Below are 21,817 nucleotides of genomic sequence, written 5' to 3' on the forward strand. Positions count from 1 at the left end.
GAATTCCACCTAGACTCACCTGATTCTCAAGGCTCTTTCCTTGACACTAGTCTGGTTTGTGAGGGAGAGAGCTGTGAGGTATTTTATCTCCTTCTGGTGATATTCATCAAACAAAGTGGATAGCTGATCATTTTTGTAATTAGGGCTTTGTACTCTTGCTCAGCTTGTTTGTTAGTTTGTTTGTTGCCCTAGCTGCCGCGTAGCACTTGAACCAATGCTAGTTGGAGATAGAGTTTCTTGGACTTTTCTGCCTGAGGCTAGCTTTGAACTGTAATCCTATGATCACAGCCTCCAAGTGGCTAGGATTATAGACATAAACCACAACTCCAACTACTTCTATATTTTTTGTTGGAATTCTATTAGGGTGAGTTTTCTCTTTTCTCTCATTTATTCATTTTATTCAACTTTTTTTTTTTTTTGCCAGTCCTGGGGCTTGAACTCAGGGCCTGGGCACTGTCCCTGAGCTTCCTTTTTGCTCAAGGCTAGCACTCTATCACTTGAGCCACAGTGCCACTTCTGATTGTTTTTGTTTATGTGGTACTAAGGAATGGAACCCAAGGCTTCATGCATGCTAGGCAAGCACTATACCACTAAGCCTGAAGGAAGTTATTCTGTTTGGAATGTGAGTTGATGACTCATGCCTATAATCCTAGCTACTCACGAGGCTGAGATTTGAGGATCGTGGTTTGAAGCCAGTCTAGGCAGGAAAGTCCATGACACTTTTTTTTTTTGGTCATGGGGCCTGAACTCTGGGCCTGGTTGCTGTCCCTTAGCTCTTCAGCTCAAGGCTAGTGCTCTACCACTTGAGCCCCAGTGCCACTTCTGGCTTTTTCTGCTTATGTGGTGGTGAGGAATTGTACCCAGGGCCTTATGTATTCAAGGCAAGCACTCTACCACTGAGCCACCTTCCTAGCTCCATGAGACTCTTATCTGTAATAAACTGTTCAAAAAAGCCAGAAGTGGTGCTGTGGCTCAAGTGGTACAGCACTAACCTTGAGCACAATGAGGCTCAAGGACAGAGCCCAGGCCCTGAGTTCAAGCCCCAGGACTGGTAAAAAAGAAAGAAAGAAAAAAAGAAAAGAAGGAAGGAAGGAAGGAAGGAAGGAAGGAAGGAAAGAAGGAAGAAAGGAAGGAAAAGAAAACAACAGTGAGGAAAAAAAATGACAAAGATTAGAAGGCAGACTAAGGTTCATTTAGCTTCTGAATATAGAGAAGCTCTGTTGTAGGTAGCTGGCTTTGGAATGGGGAGTGGAGCATTCTTTTTGGTCACTGAGGTTCTTTTTTTTGGTTGGTCGTGGGGCTTGAACTCTGGGCCTGGGCTCTGTCCCTCAGCTCCTCAGCTCAAGGCAAGTGCTCTACCACTTGAGCCACAGCTCCACTTCCAGTTTTCTAGTGGTTTATTGGAGATAGGAGTTTCAGGTCTTTCCTGCCCCAGGCTGGCTTTGAACCCCGATCCTCAGATCTCAGCCTCCTGAGTAGCTAGGATTACTGGCGTGAGCCATCGGTGCCCAGCTCTCACTGAGGTTCTTGATGGGTAATGGGATTGCACATTACAGATGACCTAATATACAACCTTAAGGACTTCTTCAAGAGTCACCTGCTAGCCCCCCCTCTTTCTTTTGCCTACATCTTTGAACTTCCCTTCCTCATTAAGTATCTTCTATGAGAAGGCTGCCTTGCTATTTTCCCTTTTAAAAGTTTTGTTGTTATAAAGGTGATGTACAGAAGGGTTACAGTGACTTAAGTCAGGTAAAAAGTATATTTGCCTTGCTATTTTCTACTTGTGAATTCCCTTTGCACAGAAGTGAATCCACATTCAGATTTTTCCACTAATGTCTTTCACATCCCTGGGAATGTCTGCTTCTTTGTGGGCCTTGGACCTGCCATTCAGAACAGGTTTGGCAAGAGTCATTTCTGAGATCACTTTTTTTTTTTTTTTGATTGATCCTGGGGCTTGAACTCAGAGCTCTGGCGCTGTCCCTGAGCCTCTTTGTGTTCAAGGCTGGTCCTCTACCACTTGAGCCACAGTGCCATTTCTGGTTTTTTTGGAGTGGTTTATTGGAGATGAGAGTCTCACAGACTTTTCTGCCAGGGCTGGCTTCGAACCATAATCCTCAGATCTTAGTCTCCTCAGTAGTTAGAATTACAGGCATGAGCCACTGGTGCCTGGCTCTGGGATCACTTTTGACACTCACAATCCTTCATCTTCTGTGGAAAGCAGCAGATGGGCCATTGTATATGTGGACTCCCAGCAGCTGGAGTGTGGGTATGTCTGGGATAATGGAAATTTCAGAGTATCACACTATACCTATCTCTGGAAACATTTCCTTCTCAGCAATTTCATTCCATTTTGATCAGCGTTTCTTACATCTTGAGTACTACTCAATGTATATGAATTTTTATTTGCTGCTTACTATTTTATCAACTCAATTAACATAGATTGTCCATTTAATAGGAGATGGCTTGTGGACCCCTGTCAATTTGGGATGAATCAAACAATTTCTCTATGCTCTGAGAGCACCAATTTGCCGGGAGATTAAAAAAGATGTTAGATAAGCCACTTCAGCATTGAGTGGTCTCCTGCAGCTGGAGGACCAGTCAAGAACCAGCAAAGCACACAGGAATGACTTGGGGAAATGAAGAGTTAACTTTCAGGCTGAAGGTAGAACATAATTTAAGATACAGATGTAAGAAATTGGGGCTGGAGATATAAATCAATGGTACATAGTATGCTTTCATCTCCAGCACCATGAAGTAGGAAGAGGGATGGAGAAGCTGCCAATTCTATTGAAGGAAGCCCAGTTCAATATGCCTTAGCTAAGTTATATGGGAATAGAATGGAGAGGAGCCAAAAGGTAGACTTAAGTCTTTAGTAGCATGCTTGAAAATGGAATTAAAACAATACCATTTACTATAACATCAAGAAATTAAATACTTAGGATTAAACTTAAAAATATAAAGCAATTTATACAGTAATATTTTCAAACTATTTCTGTTTCTTTAATTTTTTTTTCAAGAAATTAAAAAGACCTAAAGAAATAGGCTTCTGTGTTCATTAATCATAAGACTTAAACATGTTAAGGTGGCAGTAATCCCCAAATTGATCTATAGATTCTATGCAATCTCTACCAGAATTCCAGCTGTTTTATTCTTTTTTTCAAAAATGAACAAGCTGGTCCAAAAATTCATTTGGAAATGAAAGGGAGCCAAATTAGGCAAAATAATCTTGAAAATTAAGGACATACTGATTTCAACGCTCAAAGAGCTATAGTAATGCGGGATAACCGTTCAAAAATAAGTTTGTAAGACTCCATCTTAGCAAGCCTATTAGCCCAGCTATGGGGGGAGCACTAGTAGGAGGGTCACAGAACAGGCTAACTTAAGCATAAATTGAGACAGTATCTTGAAAATAACCAATGTAAAAATGGGCTGCAAGTGGTAGAGTGCTTGCCCAAGAAGGATGAGGCCCTTAGTTCAATCTATAGTACTAAAGAAAATGTCAGGATAGTGTGGGATAAGTGTTCAATATAGACCAGTATAATAGGAATGAGAGTCCAGAAATAAATTCATAAATTTATTTTTGGTAAGAGTGAGAAAATAATTCAATAAGGGAAATAATACTAAACAAATCATCAAGGACAACTGGATATCTACACATAAAATAATAAAGTTGGACACTTACCTTCTATGTCTTTTTTTTTTGGTCGGTCATGGGGCTTGAACTCTGGGCTTGGGCGCTATCCCTCAGCTCTACAGCTCAAGGCCAGCGCTCTACCACTTGAGCCACGCGCCACTTCCAGTTTTCTAGGGCATTATTGGAGATAAGAGATTCACGGACTTTCCTTGCCCGGGCTGGCTTTGAACCGTCATCCTCAGATCTCAGCCTCCTGAGTAGCTAGGATTATAAGCATGAGCCACTGGCACCTGGCACCTTCTATGTCTTACACAAAGACTAATTCAAATTGGGTCAAAGACCAAAATGATCAAGTTCAAATCCTAACTCTTAGAGTAGTTACATTGCTTAGATGGTCTTCATAGGTGACAAAGTACCTGAGAAAACAACTACAGGGAGGAAGGCTTTTTTTGGCTCATGATTTCAGTGATTCTAGTACTAACAGAGCAGAGAAGCTCATATCATGACAGCCGGGAAACAAAGACAATGCCTGTGCTTTCTCATCCTAGCTATGGAATGGTGCCACACACATGCAGACCTATCTCCCCACTTAATCTTCTCTGGAAATGTTTTTGTAGTCAAAGCCTGGAGTAATAATCTCCTAGGCACTTCTGAATCAATCAAGGTAAAAATTAAAAATATCTCTAGAGGGCTGGGAAGGTGGCTCAGTGGTAGAGCGCTTGCCTTGCATGCATGAAGCCCTGGGTTCGATTCCTCAGCACCACATAAGCAAAAAGAAAAAAGCCAGAAGTGGCGCTGTGGCTCAAGTGGTAGAGCGCTAGCCTTGAGCTGAAGAGCTGAGGGATAGCGCCCAGGCCCAGAGTTCAGGCCCCATAACCAGACCCCCCAAAAAAAATTAAAAAAAAATCTCTAGACTTTGCCAAAGCTTCCATGGGGAATAAAATCAACTCCAATTGAAAACTATTGTAAATACTGTGAGAGTTTTCTTACCAGAGTGCCTTGGGAGATAAGCCAGTGATAATCTAGTAGCTCAGTCCTGAGATGTCAGTACACTTACTCTAGTCATGTCTTGGTTAGACAGGGGTCTCAGGTCCTTTGCAAAGTGCATTTAATTCCTTTCTTTCTTTTGCCTCCAGACAGTGGTTAGTGCAATCAGAAAATTCCTAGAGAGCATCTCTGACTTGTACTTGGTCTACACTCACCACCCCCACCTGCTCAGGTTCTTCCTGGTGTATCCAGAGTTGATGAGTAGGTTTGGGCACCGTGTTCTGGAACTTTGGTTCTCCTTTGAAGGGAGCAACTATGAGGAACTGGATGATGTCCCTTTTGCTGAACAGCCCACCCTTCCTCCCAGCTTCACAGACCTGTTCCAGATACTCAGAAGCAGCCCCAGCATTCTGCTCATTTTGATGGTAGGTGACCACTCATTCATTAAGCGATGCCCAGACTTTTGTGAGACAGAAATAAGAGGCACCCATAGCTGCTTCTTTCTACTTCTGAACTTACAGCTTTCTGCATGTGAGTGGGAAATGCCTTCCTATTTGTGGGTACCTGGTTTCTATGAATCCATACCCATTACTAAACCTGGTAGAAATCTATCCACTCATAGAAATGTGCCTCTCTACTCCCCAGAGGTTGTAACTATAAAATGTGGATCTTAGTCACCATTCCTTTTTACTTTTCTACCCACTCTGTCAAGCAGATTCTGCTTGATTCTGTCTTAAGATCAAAGAAGGCCTCAAGGGCATATAGACAGACATGTCTGTAGGCTCATGAGTTGACATACATGATAATATTATTCGCTCAGCATACTTTTGCAGGCATAAGTAAAATTGTCGGAAACCCTAATAGTTTTTTGTGTTTTTTTCCCCCCCTAGGTCCTGGGACTTGAATTCAGGGCCTGGGTGTCATCCCTCACCTCTTCAGCTCAAGGCAAGTGCTTGAGCCACAGCACCACTTCCAGTTTTCTGGTGGTTAATTGGAGATAAGAGTCTCATGGACTTTCCTGACTGGGCTGGCTTTGAACTGTGATCCTCAGATCTCAGCCTCCTGATAAACCACCAGAAAATTGGAAGAGGTGCTGTGGCTCAAGTGGTAGAGCACTAGCCTTGAGCTTAAGAGCTCAGGGACAGCACCCAGGCCCAGAGTTCAAGCCCCACAACCGACAAAAAAAAAAAAAAAAAGAAAGAAAAAGAGAGAAAGAAAAGAAATAGGAGTGATAAAAAAGAACAGCAAGGAACAAGTTTTTGTTCACGTGTATAATTCATACCATTTTCTCCCTGGCTTCTGACCACAAGAAGGGGAAAGATGTCTAAAAATAGGTGTTGGTATCAATTTCTGGCTTTGATATGGGTAATTAACAGCTGAAAACAAGGCTGTTAATTACTATTATCAGTGGGTGGTCTTTTTTGTAGGTGGTTTTAGATGTGAAAAACAATGATGTCACAAAGCTGTTTGCTTGGCCAACTCATCCTAATAGGTCCAGTCCTAAGAGAGTTTGGACAGCTGTGGATAACAGCAAATGTAGTTCTGCCAACTACCTTCCCACTTAACCCAGATGATGGAAGGTACACTTTCCCCAGCTTTCACTATGAACACCAAAAGACCAAGTAGTTTCTTTCCTTTTAGACCTTTAGACCTTTTAGACCTCAGATTTCGGAGGGACTAGCTCTATGGCAGTGAGGCAGGCATGGGCCACTGAAGAAGTAAAACCAGGAAAATGGTTCTGCCTTGGCCCCTTGACCTTGAGCAGATCGCTCTCCCACTCCATGAAGTGAGAGTTGGATGGAATAATATAGATGTTGTTATTGTCTTTTGAGAAAGGGTCTTGCTAAGTATCCCAGGCTGGCCTCAAACTCGATGTTTAGTTCAGGTGGGCCTTAATTTAAGATCTTTCTGCTTGAATCTTCCAAGCCTGGGATGGCAGGTGTGTGCCACTGTGCTTGGTTCTGAAATGATGCAGATTTTTTCCTAGCCCTCTGTTCTGTGATCTTCTCTGCCCAGAGGTGTTTTCTGAATCATAAAAAGTGTCAGCCGGGCGCCAGTGGCTCATGCCTGTAATCCTAGCTAGCTCAGGAGGCTGAGATCTGAGGATCACAGTTCAAAGCTAGCCCAGGCAGGAAGGTCCATGAGACTCTTATCTCCAATAAACCACCAGACAACTGGAAGTGGCACCGTAGCTTAAGTGGTAGAGTGCTTGCCTTGAGCTTAAGAGCTGAGGGACAGCGCCCAGGCCCAGAGTTCAAGACCCACGACCCACAAAAAAAAAAAAAAAAATGTCAGAGGTGGAATATCTCATCCCTTCACTAACACAGTATAATAGACTTTTTTTTTTTTTTTTTTTTTTTGGTTGGTCATGGGGCTTGAATTCTGGGCCTGGCCACTGTCCCTCAGCTCTTCAGCTCAAGGTTAGCACTCTACCACTTGAGCCACAGCCTTTTTTTTTTCTGCTTATATGGTGCCAAGGAATCAAACCCAGGGCCTCATGCATGTAAGACAAGCACTCTACGTCTGAGCCACCTTCCCTTCCCAGCCCCTAGAATTTATAACTCTACTAATTTCTTATTAATTCGCTTCAGTTTCCCCATTTGAGAAATATCTGTGATACCTAATTAGAGGAGTTACTGTAAAGACAGAAACAGCATATAAACAAATGCACAGTTACTACACAAACACAACACCGTACCTGCATTATTAAGCCCTCACTGAGGAGTTGCTACTGATATTTTTGTTTCTTTAGTATCTGCAGAAGTTTGTAAAGAGCCAAGCCAGATGCCTCTGTACCCCTATCCTTCCCTACTTCTCAGTGGTTAGCATAGCAGGATTTGTTTGCCCTGAAGTCAGGTCTCTATGTCAGGATTTGTCCTCCCTGGAGAGAGAGATTCTGTGTGTGACCTTGGATTCATAGCACCCAGTCCTAACTGGCCTAACACATTAGCTTGTCCAAAAGAATTGGCTTGTTTGAGCTGGGAGGTGCCAGGAGCTATCAGCAGTACAAGCACTGGTACAGCTTCTGACTGGTTTTGCCTTTAACATACGCTCATTAAAATAACTCTGATAGCAAAACAAAAACCAATGTCCCTTCCCATTTTCTGAATCCAAACCCTTTAATCGCTTGGGGCAGGGATAGGCAGATGCCAGGGCACAGAAGGGGCTTGACCTGGCCCTCACTTTTCCTTTCTGTGCCCTAAATCTGTCCCAGCCTGTCGTTTTCCTTGCTTATGACATCTCCATTCTCTCTCCTTCTTTTCTCCCTTCTGGCACACTTCAGGTTCCCTGTCCTGAAAACAACCTTTTCCTGACCCTAATATTTTCTTTTGCAAGAAGAAGGCATCCTGAAAAGCAGGAGAGTTGGGCTTGGAGTCCAGAGACTTACATTCATCCTTTGTGTAACAAATAGCTTAAGTGGCCTTAGGCAAATCATAATCTGTTGGAACCTCTGTTCAATCTAGTTTGGGATGGAATTAGTAGAATGGCTTATTCAGAGTGCATGAGGAGTCAGTGCACCCAGCAGAGCCTTTGGTACAAAATGGGTTCTGAATAAGTAGGAGCTTACTCATTTCTGTGACACTATCATCATGAAAACTTTCCCTGTTCCTCTCTTCCTTATTTTCTACCTGACCCAGGCTGTGATACCCTCTGAATTCTGCCTTCTTTCTTTCCTGTGCAGGACCTTATCTATTCCAGCCCAGCAGACATAGCCCGCAAGGTATTGATTGTCCTGAAGACCTTCCTGAAGAAGAATGAAGATATCCAAGTAGGCAGTCTTGTCCGAGGCCACTTCCTGCTCACCCTGCAACACCTGCTGGTGGAGGATGTAGTCCTCCCTTCAGGAGGTCAGTCTCCGATGACCGGACGCCCCCCCCCCAAAAAAAAGGCGGGGCTGGGAAGGTGGCTCAGTGCTAGAGCGCTTGCCTTGCAGGAGGTCAGTCTACAAGTGCCTTGGGGGTTTTTTTGACCTGAAGGCCAGCTACAGGAGTGGGCAGCTCTATCCTGGTTAGGTCAGCTCTGGGAGAATTAAGGGTTTTTCTGCAAAAGTAGAGTCATGCCCATGTGATACAACATGCTCAGTTTTGAGAGAGAGAAAGAAAGAGAGAGAGAGAGAAAGAGAGAGAGAGTTTAACATGAGTGGGTGTGTATGATGTATTTGTGCATGTGCCCACCCTAAGTAGCATGTGCTCAGAGCTACTTGTCACCAGAATGGCAGTCCTCAGTAGGAAGAAGAACGTGGAAATCTGGGGGAAGCTCAGGAGTTAGCAGGGGTCCTAGGAGGGGACTAGATTTGTAGTGTGTTGGAAATTCCCAGTGAGATTCAGAAGGATAGTTTCCAAATCTGGAGTGGAAGTCTAGGAGTCAAGGAAACATTGTCTTGTACAGTAATGACGAGATTGGAAATTAATAGGATTTATTTGTCTTCTATTTTTTTCTGAGCCATCCAGAAAAAGTAGGACACACATGACTCACTTAGTTGAGAATTAGGGTTTAGAGATAGATTTAAAGGCATCTAAAGGAGCTGAGTTTTTGCTCCGCAAGGAAGAACAAGACATACTTAAATAATAATAATACTTAAGAATCATAATATGGCAGAGCGCTGGTGGCTCACACCTATAATCCTTGCTACTCAGGAGAATGAGATCTGAGGATTGCAGTTCAAAGCCAGCCAAGGCAGGACAGTGGGTGAGACTCTTCCCTCCAATTAACCTGAAAACCAGAAGTAGCACTGCAGCTCAAAATGGTAGAGCACTAGCTTTGAGCAAAAGAGCTCAGGGACAGAGCCCAGGCCCTGAGTTGAAGCTTCATGACTGCTAAAACAACAACAAAAAACAAAAACAAAAAAAACCATATGATGGAAGGAAATGTGTGGTAAGAAAGGTACTAGGTACCAGATTCATACTTAGGTTCTGCCCCTGTGTCTTAGTGTTTTCCAGCTATAACAGAATACTGTAGATGTGTGGCTCATTTTGTAACCTTTTTTTAATGCAGAAGAGGCAAGAAAGGAGCTTTTTGGAATCTCCATCCCATTTGTTGGAGGCTCTATCCTTATGCATGACCTAGTCAGCCCTTATGAAATGCCCTACCTCCTTCAAATTCACTTCACATTGGAGGTCATCATGGAAAATTGAGGTCACGAACATTCAGATAATCTAACCCTCCCTTTTATTAGCTGAGTCAGAAAAGTCACTCAGCCACTGTGAGCCTCAATTTTTTAACTGAACAATAGGACTAAGAATTCTTTTTTTTTTTTTTTTTTTTGGTCTGGTTGTGGGGCCTGAACTCTGGGCCTGGGCGCTGTCTCTCAGCTCTTCAGCTCAAGGCTAGTGCTCTACCACTTGAGCCACAGCGCCACTTCCGGCTTTTTTCTTTTTGCTTATGTGGTGTTGAGGAATTGAACCCAGGGCCTCAGGCATGCAAGGCAAGCGCTCTACCACTGAGCCACCTTCCCAGCCTGGACTAAGAATTCTTGTTTCATGTGCGAGTGGTTTTTTGTTGGTGCTGGAGATTAAATCCCAGGGCATCATGCTTGCTAGGCCAGTGCTCTATAACTTGAGTTTCACTCTTAGCCCTTTTGATTTTATTTTGTGTTTGAGATAGGTTCTAGCTAACGTTATCCAGGCTGGCCTCAAACTCAATCTGCTTGCTTCTTTCTCCCAAGTAATAAATTTCAGACATATGCCATTATACACTGTGACTTTCAATGGACTTAGGTAAAATAGAGAATTCCTGATAACAATCTGGAGTTTGTGTTCAGTGTACCAGTTAACTCTGTATTCCACAAAGAAGGAAGGAGATAGGAGACAGGGGTAAATTCCTCATCCCTTTGGAGATAGAGAACTCAGATGCTCTGTGTCTAGGCTCCCTGACCAGCTATCCATGTTCTTCACAGTCTCAGAGAACTTGGCACTGCTGCTGAACCTCCTGTCACTGGTACAACTGAGGACTGAGTCAAAACAAGAACTGGACAGCATGGCCATGAAACTCCTTCACCAAGGTATTTTGGCTTCTTCAGAAAGTGCCCATGGACCAAGGGCTGATGTGTGGTGGAACCCAGTACTGCTAGTGTTTTTTCATTTTTCCACTCTTTTACCCTTTTAGAAGAAGATGGGGGTTCATTTTGTCCTCCAGGGCTGAGAGATCTCTTAAGATTTCCTTTGCTTGTTGCCAACAAGTGTTTGAAAAACCTCCCCACAACACCTCCTCAAAATCAGAGTGTGACAGGCACACACCATGGAGTCCAAAAGACCTCTTGTAGTAACTTTGCCTGTACCAAACCTAGATTCCTCACAGGTAAGATATAACAGTATTTCCTAGCTCAGGGTTCAGATAGGAATATGTAATCTGGTAGATGTGGAATGTCCATATAGTGCCTGTATCAGTTCGTGTTTCCTGGCACTAGGACAGCTTTCTACGTCATCCCACTACTGACCCATGTAGTTGCTATTTCATAGGCAGTGCCTGTAGAAAGAATTATTGAAGGAAGATTGAAAGGGCAAGGAAAAATGTTTTCAAAATGTATGCACTTAGGTTCTTTGGCCACAGGTGAGAATGAGTAGCTTTCCTCACCTAGAGTCCAAACCTTGAGGGATCAATACAGGCTCAGAGAGGACCTCTGGGGACTTCTCCATACCCTGCCTCTGCTCAGTGCTGATTATTATTGTCAGATCAAGATTGACATCAAGCTAGAGAGCGATCTGTATGTGATAAAAATCAACCTGGAATGGAGCTGGGAAGGTGGCTCAGTGGCAGAGTGCTTGCCTTGCATGCCTGGGGCCCTGGGTTTGATTCCTCAACAGAAAAAGCTGGAAGTGGTACTATGGCTCAAGTGGCACTGTGACCTAGCCTTGAGCTGAAGAGCTGAGGAACAGTGCCCAGGCCCAGAGTTCAGGCCCCATGACTGACAAAAAAAAAAAAAATCAACCTGGAAGAGCTTCTGACAAGCTGAGTGTCAGTGCCTCACACCTGTAATCCTAGCTGGGGATTGAGGTTTTAAAACCATCCCCACCAGGAAAGTCCATGAAGCTCTTATCTCCAACTAACCACCAAAAAACCAGAAGTGCAGCTGTTGCTCTAGTGGAAGAGAGCCAGTCTTGAGCAGAAAAAGCTAAGGAGCAGCATTCAGGGGCTAAGGTCAAACTCCATTATTGGCACCCAAAAAAAGCTGTCAAGGAGTAACAGGATGAAACCTGAATGTGAAATGTAGTGCACACTCACATTCTTGAGTACTTGTATTTGAAAACACTGGGTGCAGAGGACTTTGCTTAAGGGGTAAACATGTTGGTAGGGGGAAGGGAAACCTGCTTGTCCAGCTGACCACAAGACAAATCAGTTTGATGTGATGTGGCTGCCAAAAAGAGCCTTGGGTAGGTTTTATATTGTTATAGAGAGAGTGACAATTCCCTGGAGAAGGAGATGTTCTGTTGCTGTCTGTTCTTCAGTGTCATAACTGCTCTATTGTGGGGGAGTGCAGAAGAGTCATCCAATCTGGAGAGTTTATAGGAACTTCACTGGGGAGTTAAAGTTTGACCTGAATCTACTTTATTTTTATTTTTTTTGGCAGCAATAGGTTTTGAACCAAGAGCTTTGAGCTTGCTTGCAGGCATTATACCACTTTAACCATACCTCTAGCCCTTTTTGTGTGTTTGTTTAAATTTTTCAGACAGGGTCTTTGAGTTTTCTCTTAGGAACAGCCTTGAATCACCATCTTCCTACCTAAACTTCCCAGTAGCTGGGATTATAGGGAGACATCACCATGCCTGATTTATTGGTTGAAATAGCATTTTACTAACCTTTTTCCCAGGCTGGTCTGGGCTCACAATTCTAATCTTTCCCTCCTGAGTAAGCTGGGATTATAAGCATATACCACCATACCTGTCTTTTGTTTTTGAGACAAGGGGATTACCATACAGCCCAGGTTGGCATTGAAATAAGAGTTGACCTGACTCATCCTCCTGAGTGCTAGGAAAATTGGCCTGAGCTGAATCTTGATTATCGAATGAGAGTTAAAGAACTAGCCAGAAGGGGGTGGTACAAGAAAGAGAATACAGCCACTGGGTGTGATGGAACATTCCTATAATCCTAGCAGTAACAAGGCTTAGCTATGAGGAACCCAAATTCAAGGATAGCCTGTGCTACATAGTATTACACTGTCTCAAAAATAAAAAAGAGAAGAAACAGGGATGAGGAGATAATATGGCCAAGGTATGGAACTGCATATCCACCACCATCACAGAGTTCCATTGCAAAACTGGATGGTCTAGGGATACCTGCTAAGGTAGCATATTGGCCTAGATGACTTCTGAGGCCCTTTGCATCCTGAAGTCTGTGGTGTCATATGCCTTTGACCAGCTTAAATCACTTTGTTTGGGAACAACTACTGTCTGTTCTGTTTGCTGTGATTCTGTGGGCTACTTATATGGTTAGACCAGATGGAGGGTATGAATGTGCCTTCAAGTTAGCACATGGGTGCCATGTCAGGGACACTTCATTTGGGCATGCTTTCCAAGACTGACATTTTGAAATTAGTTAGATGTAGGCTTTCATCTAGAGAAGTGTGCATGCTGGTGTGTTGTTGAGCCCATAGACTGCTATGCCATAGGGTCACCTGGGAAGTCTTGGTTTCTCTTTCTTTCTTTCTTTCTTTCTTTCTTTCTTTCTTTCTTTCTTTCTTTCTTTCTTTCTTTCTTTCTTTCTTTCTTTCTTTCTTTTTCTTTCTTTCTTCTCTCTCTCTCTTTTCTTTATTTTCTTGCCAGTTCTGGGGCTTGAACTCAGGGACTGGGCACTGTCTCTGAACTTCTTTTGCTCAAGGCTAGCATTCTACCACTTGAGGCACAGCACCACTTCTGGCCTTTTCTGTTTATGTGGTACTGAGGAATTGAACCCAGGGCCTCAGGGATGCTAGGTTAGCACTCTACCACTAAGCCACATTCCCAGCCCAGGAACTCTGGTTTCTTGCAGTGAGCAAACTGTGTGGGAAGTGCAGCCCCTCTGACGTGGACATTCTACAACCTTCCTTCAACTTCTTGTACTGGAGCCTTCATCAGACTACGCCCAGCAGTCAGAAAAGAGGTACAGGGACCCAGGCAGACATGGTGAAGAGAACAATGGGCAGTGTTAGGGGCCCTTACTTCTTTCAATTGTTTTTTTTTTTTTGGTTGGTTAAGGGGCTTGAACTCTGGGCCTGGGTGCACATGTCCCTCAGCTCTTCAGCTCAAGGCTAGTGCTCTACCACTTGAGCCATAGCACCACTTCTGGTTTTCTGGTGGTTAATTGACGATAAGAGTCTCACGGACTTTCCTGCCCCTGCTGGTTTTGAACTGCGATCCTCAGATCTGAACCTCCTGAGTAGCTAGGATTACAGGTGTGAGTCACTAGCACCCAGCTCAATTGTTTCATCTTTAAAAAAAAAAAAGAAAAAAGAAAACAACTAAGGATTCATGTGAGGCTAGTGGTCATGGGTCCACTCAGGTGCTGATAACCTGTGTTCTGGTGATGCTAGGACTCTTGGGCCTCATGCTATTTCTTTGTGTTTGTTTTTGTATGCTTGAAGTTCTACTAGGTGCTGGGCATATGCAAGCACTGAGCTCGGGTTTCTATGTAACTATGTGGCCCTTGCCATAATCTTCCTCTGTAGTTGCGGCTGTGCTCCTGAGCTCCACGGACCTGATAGAGCTTCTGGAGAAGATGCTGGCACTCACCTGGACAGAGATGGACTCTCCCAGAAACCCGCTGCTCTGCTCTGCATGGCTACTCACTGCTTCCTTCTCTGCCCAGCAGCACCATGGCAATTTAAAGGTTGGTCCTCAACTCTATGGTTTTGGGGCATGAGATGGCACTCAAAGAAGTGATAACAAAAATTTGTGAGTTCTGGCCTTAGCTTTGTGGCATATTAGCTTTGTGACCATGGCAACATGTTTATTTTGAATATTAGTTTTCTTACTTACAAAATGAGGAAAACATCCAAGGTTGTTGTAATGTTAATTTAAATTAACCCTTTTTTGTTTTTTGGGTTTTTGATATATGGTTCTCACTATATAGCTCAAGCTGGTCTTGAACTCCTGATCCTTCTGCCTCAGCCTCCCAAGTTCTGGATTATAGGCATGTGCCACTATACCCAAATACATTAATCTTTTTAATATTCATAGATCACCTACAGGCCAGGCTATATTCCTATAGAGGAATAAAAAAATGAATGCAGCTTTGCCCTGCCCTTAGAGAACTTATAGTCTGAACAGTCTTAAAGTAAAATTGCATACAGCAAAGATATTGGAAAAGGCACTTGAGCATAGTATGTGCAGTCACTGAGCCTGCACAAATTTAGGATATAGGGTACATAATCTGAAAAGCTCTGAGGTGTTCTACGTGGCTAGAATACGAAGATGCATGAAGTAGATCAGATTAGACAGTCAAGCAGGGCCTAACCTATAACCTCAAAGTGTCCAGTGGCAAGCTATGGAGTATCACATGTGGTTAGCAGTCATTGCAATTGTTGGAGAAGGTGATGCAGGAAATAGAAGAGTAGTAGACATATCCAGTGGATAGAACACCTCCTTTTCTCCTATTCCTCCCCCGTAGGACCTTGTCACCACGGTACCCTTCATGAGCTCCCCTGTGGATGATGTTAGAAATCTCTTCTATTCCTCTGGATAGAGACCATCTTCTAGCTTCTACGATAGTCTTACATTGTGCCCAGCATTGTGCCAGTGTAATGAGAGCACATAGCTCATTTGGTAGACGTTAAAGCACTTTTAACCTTGGGCTCCTATAGCAGATCTGTGCACGTAGTTGTTTGTGGTTGGTTTGCAGCAGGAACTTTCCCTGATTTTCTGTATGAGGATGTTGGGCCCACTTCTACAGTGACCTGCCCAAGCAGAAATTAGCATCCTGATGTTAGCTGTGTCCTGTCCTCACCTTATAACTAATCAACTGCCGTGTGTGTGTGTGTGTGTGTGTGTGTGTGTGTGTGTGTGTGTGTGTGTGTGTATTGGAGGTGTATTTGCGCGCTTGAACTCAGGGAATAGGTGCTGTCCCTGAGCTTTTCTTGCTTATAGCTAACATTCTACCACTTGAGTATAGCTCCTTCTAGCTTTTTTGGTAGTTGATTGGAGATAATAGTCTCAGTCGGGCTGGGAAGGTGGCTCAGTGGTAGAGCGCTTGCCTTGCATGCATGAGGCCCTGGGTTCGATTCCTCAGCACCACATAAGCAAAAAGAAAAAAGCTGGAAGTGGCGCTGTGGCTCAAGTGGTAGAGCGCTAGCCTTGAGCTGAAGAGCTGAGGGACAGCGCCCAGGCCCAGAGTTTAGGCCCCACGAATGGTCCAAAAAAAAATAGTTTCAGTCATTCCTGCCTGAGCTGCCTTTGAACTGTGGTCCTCTGATCTCAGCTCCTAAGATCAGAGCCACCATCGCCCTGATTATTTTTAATATTTTTGGGAAAGTTTGAGATTTGTAGAAAGGTAAGCAAAGAGTGCAGAGTTCCCATATAGGCTTATACACAGTTTCCTGTCATTCACATCTTATATTATCATGATATCTCTCTACCTTTTTTTACAAGTTGGCTTTTCTGCTTAGAATCTGATTCTTCTGTCAACATAGAATTTTAAGGAAGTGCTTTGTTCCAGCTTGTGACAAAGCCCCCAGGTTCTGGTTGAGATCAGGGCAGACACAGCTTGGAACCTGCTACCTCTGCTAGCCCCTCAGTTTAGATGTTGCTTGACATTAGATACATGCTTACTGATGCTGATGCTCAGCTGTCCCTCACAATAGCTCTGATGGCAGTGAAAACAGGTGGCATTCTTTTCATTTTTTAATAAGTTTTTTATTGTGAAAATACTGTACAGAGGGGTTAGTTATATGAACAAGGCATTGTTGCCTCCTCCTTTGTTATTCCCCTACCATCCCTTCCCTCCCACCTCCACAACTACATTCTCCCTACCCCCACCCCCTGCCTAAATTGTAAAGTTTGTTTTTCAACATAGTCTTATACATCTCATTGTTGCAATGGGTCAACCTGTATCCCTATTTAAACATTTCGTTTTTTTCCCTTCCCCTCCCCAAATTATACCATCAAATACAGTGCAAACGGGTTATACCATAGGGAGGAACATACAAATCAGCAAAAAAAAAAAAATCATATGGTACATTATAAATACACTAGAAATAGTAGCAAGAAAGAAAAAACCACTTGTGTCCCTATCTTGGGGTTCATGTCGCTTAACTTCATCTTATCTGGTCATATGTACATAGCTTTTGACCTTTTCTGCTTGTCCCAGACATATACTAGTTATTGCAAATAAGGGAAACCATGGGACCTATGTTTCTTTGGGCTTGGCTTACTTCACTTAATATAATTTTTTCCAAGTCTTTCCATTTCCTAGCAAATGGGGCGATGTCATTCTTTCTGATGGAAGCATAGAATTCCATTGTGTGTGTGTGTGTGTGTATATATATATGTATAATACATTTTCTTGATCCATTCATCTACTATAGGGCATCTGGGTTGGTTCCATATCTCAGCTGTGGTAAATAATGCTGCAATAAATATAGTTGTGCTGGTAGCTTTAGTATGGTCCTATTTGTGATCATTTGGGTGAATGCCCAAAAGTGGGATTTCTGGGTCACAGGGGAGCTCTATGTGGAGTTTTTTGAGGAACCTCCATACTGCTTTCCAGAGTGGTTGAACAAGTTTACACTCCCACCAACAATGCAGTAGGGTTCCCTTCTGGCCACATCCCCTCCAGCATCTCTTTTCATTTCATAGATGAAGAAAGTGAGGCAAGCTGAAGCAAGTATAATGACGTGCCCACTGATACATGGAAGAGCTAGGATTTTTGGTTTTTGGTTTTTGGTTTTTTTTTGTCGGTCGTGGGGCTTGAATTCTGGGCCTGGGCGCTGTCCCTCAGCTCTTCAGCTCAAGGCGAGCTAGGATTTTTTATTTTGCCTTTCTGACTCCAGTGAAGTGAATGAATGTTGAGTACAGACAAAGACTGAAGCAAAGATGGGAAAGGGGGGCTGAGAAGGTGGCTCAGTGGTAGAGTGCTTGCCTTGCATGCATGAGGCCCTGGGTTTGATTCCTCAGCACCACATAAGCAGAAAAAGCCGGAAGTGGTGCTGTGGCTCAAGTGGTGAGCTGAAGAGCAGAGGGACAATGCCCAAGCCCAGAGTTCAGGCCCCATGACAGACAAAAAAAAAAAAAAAATATGGGAAAGGTTGGGGAAGGCTCCCTGGTAGAGGAGGCTATTGGGAGGAAATTTGCAGAAGAGTTAATTGTGTAGGTACAAGCTCATTTCTCATCACACTGTTGAAAACGGGACTGGATAGGCTCAGAAGACTCTGTGGCCTCCTCTGTTCCCCTGTCCTATCTTGATGAAGCAGGTATGTGGCAGATTGTGGCAAAAAAAAAAAAAGATATGGGATCAGGCTATTTTTTCACATGACTTCTGGAACATGGGACTTAGTCTTTTACCTCTTGCTCTCCCAGGTTCACCAGACACTGTCCGTGGAACTGGACCAAATACTGAAAGCTCTCAGCTTTCCCAGCAAAAAGGTTGCGCTGCTCCTAGGTATGGGCTCCAGAGTTTCTGATGAAAGAAGGAAAGCCTCTAGATTCTGAGATAAGACCACTTACCCAGACTAGCCCATGGGTACCCCATAACTATTTCATCACTATGATCTCCCTGCCCCCATGACAGAGCTAGGTGGGAGATGGAGGAGGAGGCAGGAACTGAATGTGAAGATTCTCCTGTTTTCAGCTGCCATCTTAAACTTCCTGCGGACAGCCCTGCAACAAAACTTTTCCTCTGTCCTGGTGGCCTTGGTGCACTCAGGGTCCCATCCACCAGCATCCCCTGAGAACAGTGTCCTAGCTCCACTGGAAGCATCACAAGTGCTGTCTCTGGTCGTTGGGCTGCAGAACCTTCTGGTTCAGGTAAGGACCTTGCTGAGTGGACTCCTGAGAGTAGGAACTGATTCTTCCAGAACAATAATAGGACAAGTTAGCAGCCTATCAGTGGCCCAGTGGTGCTATGAGGGCCTAGAGGGTCATTGGTTGAGAGGTAAAGCTGCAACAACAGAAACAAAGCTTAAGTTGGCCCCTGGAAAGTCCAGGCGTGACTACTGGCTTCAGACCTAACCTTATATCTGCACATATCAAGATTAAATTTCCCAGGGTCACACATACTATAAGAGATTAAGCATAGATTCAGACCATATCTTTAACCACCAGACTGATGGCCTTCCAAAGAATAGCATATGGGAAAAGCATATGATTTTTGTTTGTTTGCTTTTAGCTTTTCAAGAAATCTGCTTAAGGATACAAAATTAACTCAGAAAAATCAGTAGCTTTTCTGAATACCAATAATGGGAAATCAGGAAAACAATGCCATTTGCAATAGCCTCAAAAATATTTAGGAATAAACCTAACCAAGGAAGTGGAGGACCACTATAGCAAAAGCTATAAAATTCTGAAGAAGGAAGTAGCACTATGGCTCAAAGTGGTAGACTGCTAACCTTGTAGATTTAAAACAAGCAAAAATAACCAAATTGCTTTCCAAAATGGTGATACCAATTTATGAAAATTTCAGTTTCTCCATATTCTCCCAACATTTGGTTTTGTCAGTCTTTTTATTTTTAGCTAATGGTAGATATGTAGTTTTATCTTGTGGTTTTAATGTCTATTTCCCTAATGACTGATAGATTTGTTTCATCATTTAGAACACAAAATTTTATTTCATGAAAGGTTTTGCTGTTTTTTTGTTTTTGTGGTCTGGTCGTGGGGCTGGGCTCTGTCCCTCAGCTCTTCAGCTCAAGGCTAGAGCTCTACCACTTGAGCCATAGCACCACTTCCGGCTTTTTTCTTTTTGCTTATGTGGTGCTGAGGAATCGAACCCAGGGCCTCATACACGCAAGTCAAGCGCTCTACCACTGAGCCACCTTCCCAGCCCAGGTTTTGCTGTTTTTAAAAGTGGGTAAGGGGCTGGGAAGGTGGTTCTGTGGTAGAGTGCTTGCCTTGCATGCATGAGGCCCTGGGTTCTATTCCTCAGCGCCATATAAGCTGAAAAAACCAGAAGTAGTGCTGGGGCTCAAGTGGTAGAGCGCTTGCCTTGAGCTGAAGAGCTGAGGGACAGCGCCCAGGCCCAGAGCTCAGGCCCCATGACCAGCCAAAAAAAAAAAAAAAGTAGGTAAAATGCCGGATGCCAGTGGCTCATGCCTGTAATCCTAGCTATTCAGGAGGCTGAGATCTGAGGATTGTAGTTCAAAGCCAGCCCAGGCAGGAAAGGCCATGAGACTCTTATTTCCAGTTAACCACCAGAAAACCAGAAATGGTGCTGTGGCTCAAGTGGTAGAGCACTAGCCTTGAGCTGAAGAGCTCCGGGACAGCTTACAGGCTGAGTTCAAGCCCCATGACAGAAAAAAAAAAAAAAAAAAAGTGGGTAAAACTCATGGGGTTACACAGTGATATGTTCCAGTGACTAAATCTATGAATCTGAGTCCATTTCCTTTTCTAAAACAGAAAACTTAGAAAAGACAAGGCAAAGGTGCCAGTGGCTCACATCTGTTATTCTAGCTATTCAGGAGGCTGAGATCTGAGGATCGAAGTTCAAAGCCAGCACTGGCAGGAAAGTCCAGTGACACTATTTATTTATTTATTTATTTATTTATTTGTTGTTGGTCATGGGGCTTGAACTCTGGGCCTGGGCGCTGTCCCTTACCTCTTCAGCTCAAGGTGAGCACTTTACTGCTTGAGCCACAGCTCCACTTTCAGGTTTATTGGAGATAAGAGTCTCATGGAAGCCGGGCGCCGGTGACTCATGCCTGTAATCCTAGCTGCTCTGGAGGCTGAGATCTGAGGATCGTGGTTCAAAGCCAGCCCAGGCAGGAAAGACCATGAGACTCCTATCACCAATAAACCACCAAAAACCGGAAGTGGCACTGTAGCTCAAATAGTAGAGCGCTCGCCTTGAGCTGAAGAGCTGAGGGACAGAGCCCAGGCCGAGTTCAAGCCCCGTGACCGACCAAAAAAAAAAAGAGAGAGAGAGTCTCATGGACTTTCCTGCCCAGGCTGGCTTTGAACCGTGATCCTCAGATCTCAGCCTCCTGAATAGCTAAGATTATAGGGGTGAGCCACCAGCACCCAGCCTCGTGAGACTTATCTCCAATAAATCACCAGAAAACCGGAAGTGGCGCTGAGGCTCAAATGATAGAGCACTGACCTTGAGCTGAAGAGCTAAGGAATAGCTCCCAGGTCCAGAGTTCAAGTCCCATGACCAAAAAAAAAAAAGACAAGTCACCTAATATAAGCACCATGCTCTGTATGTGGGTGAGAGATGGTGCCAACCAACATATCTTGATTATCTACAAGGCCACACTCCTAATCGTGAAGTTCTGATATCAAATAATTCTGAAAGAAAGTTTTCTTAGTGAACATTAAAACTTTCTGCTAGTGAAATTGACCCTAATTTCTACTAATTTATTTGTTTTACAGAAGGACCCTCTATTGTCCCAAGCCTGTGTTGGCTGCCTGGAGGCCTTGCTTGACTACTTGAATGCCCGGAGTCCAGACTTAGGTAAAGTGTTCCCCATTATGATCTTTCCACAAGGAAGATTGGAGGGAACCAGCCCTTACCTTACTGCTCCCAGGCTTCCATTCTTACCCACTGTGTGATTCAGACTTACCCTACTTTTTTTTTTTTTTTTTGCCATTACTGGAGCTTGAATTTAGGGTCTTGCAATCTCACACAGCTTTTCCTGCTCAAGGCTGGCACTTTACCACTTGAACCTCACCTCTACTTCTGGCTTTTTGCTGGTTAATTGGAAGTAAGAGGCTGACCAGGTTGGCTTTGAACATTGATTCTCAGATCTCATTTTTCTGAGTGGCTAGCATCATAGGCATGAGCCACTAGGGTCTAGCTTACTTAGCTGTGGCGTGCTGATCCATGGGCTATGTAGTCAGGTACTTGAGAAGTGGTTAGACATGCTCAGTTGTTAAGAGTTCATTTTAGATTAGAGGAAAAGAAAGAGTTCTAGACTAGGAATCAGGAGCCTTTATGTACAGATCAGGTTATCAAGGTTCAAGAGCCCTTCCTTCTGTCTGCCTCCCATAATCATGGTGTATATTGTTCATTGAGCCAGCATAGGTGGTAGAAGCCTATGGAAGGAAGAAACCTTCTGGGGTCAGCCTATCCAATATCCTA

At 43.8% G+C, this 21,817-nt stretch overlaps 1 protein-coding gene across 1 annotated transcript in view; it reads left to right on the plus strand.

Annotated features, from left to right (window-relative positions):
- The window catches only part of Mei1 (meiotic double-stranded break formation protein 1), a 41,214-nt gene that overhangs the window by 17,056 nt on the left and 2,341 nt on the right, over positions 1-21,817 (plus strand). The window contains exons 11-18 of the mRNA XM_042697967.1: positions 4,771-5,046; positions 8,304-8,469; positions 10,518-10,622; positions 13,586-13,696; positions 14,262-14,422; positions 18,106-18,187; positions 18,377-18,552; positions 21,109-21,190. Of these exons, the coding sequence (XP_042553901.1) occupies positions 4,771-5,046; positions 8,304-8,469; positions 10,518-10,622; positions 13,586-13,696; positions 14,262-14,422; positions 18,106-18,187; positions 18,377-18,552; positions 21,109-21,190 (1,159 nt within the window). The remainder of the gene's footprint in view (positions 1-4,770; positions 5,047-8,303; positions 8,470-10,517; positions 10,623-13,585; positions 13,697-14,261; positions 14,423-18,105; positions 18,188-18,376; positions 18,553-21,108; positions 21,191-21,817) is intronic.

Source organism: Dipodomys spectabilis, unplaced genomic scaffold (genome assembly GCF_019054845.1).
Source record: "Dipodomys spectabilis isolate Male_0828 unplaced genomic scaffold, ASM1905484v1 ptg000230l, whole genome shotgun sequence".
In the NCBI taxonomy this organism is placed as follows: domain Eukaryota; kingdom Metazoa; phylum Chordata; class Mammalia; order Rodentia; family Heteromyidae; genus Dipodomys; species Dipodomys spectabilis.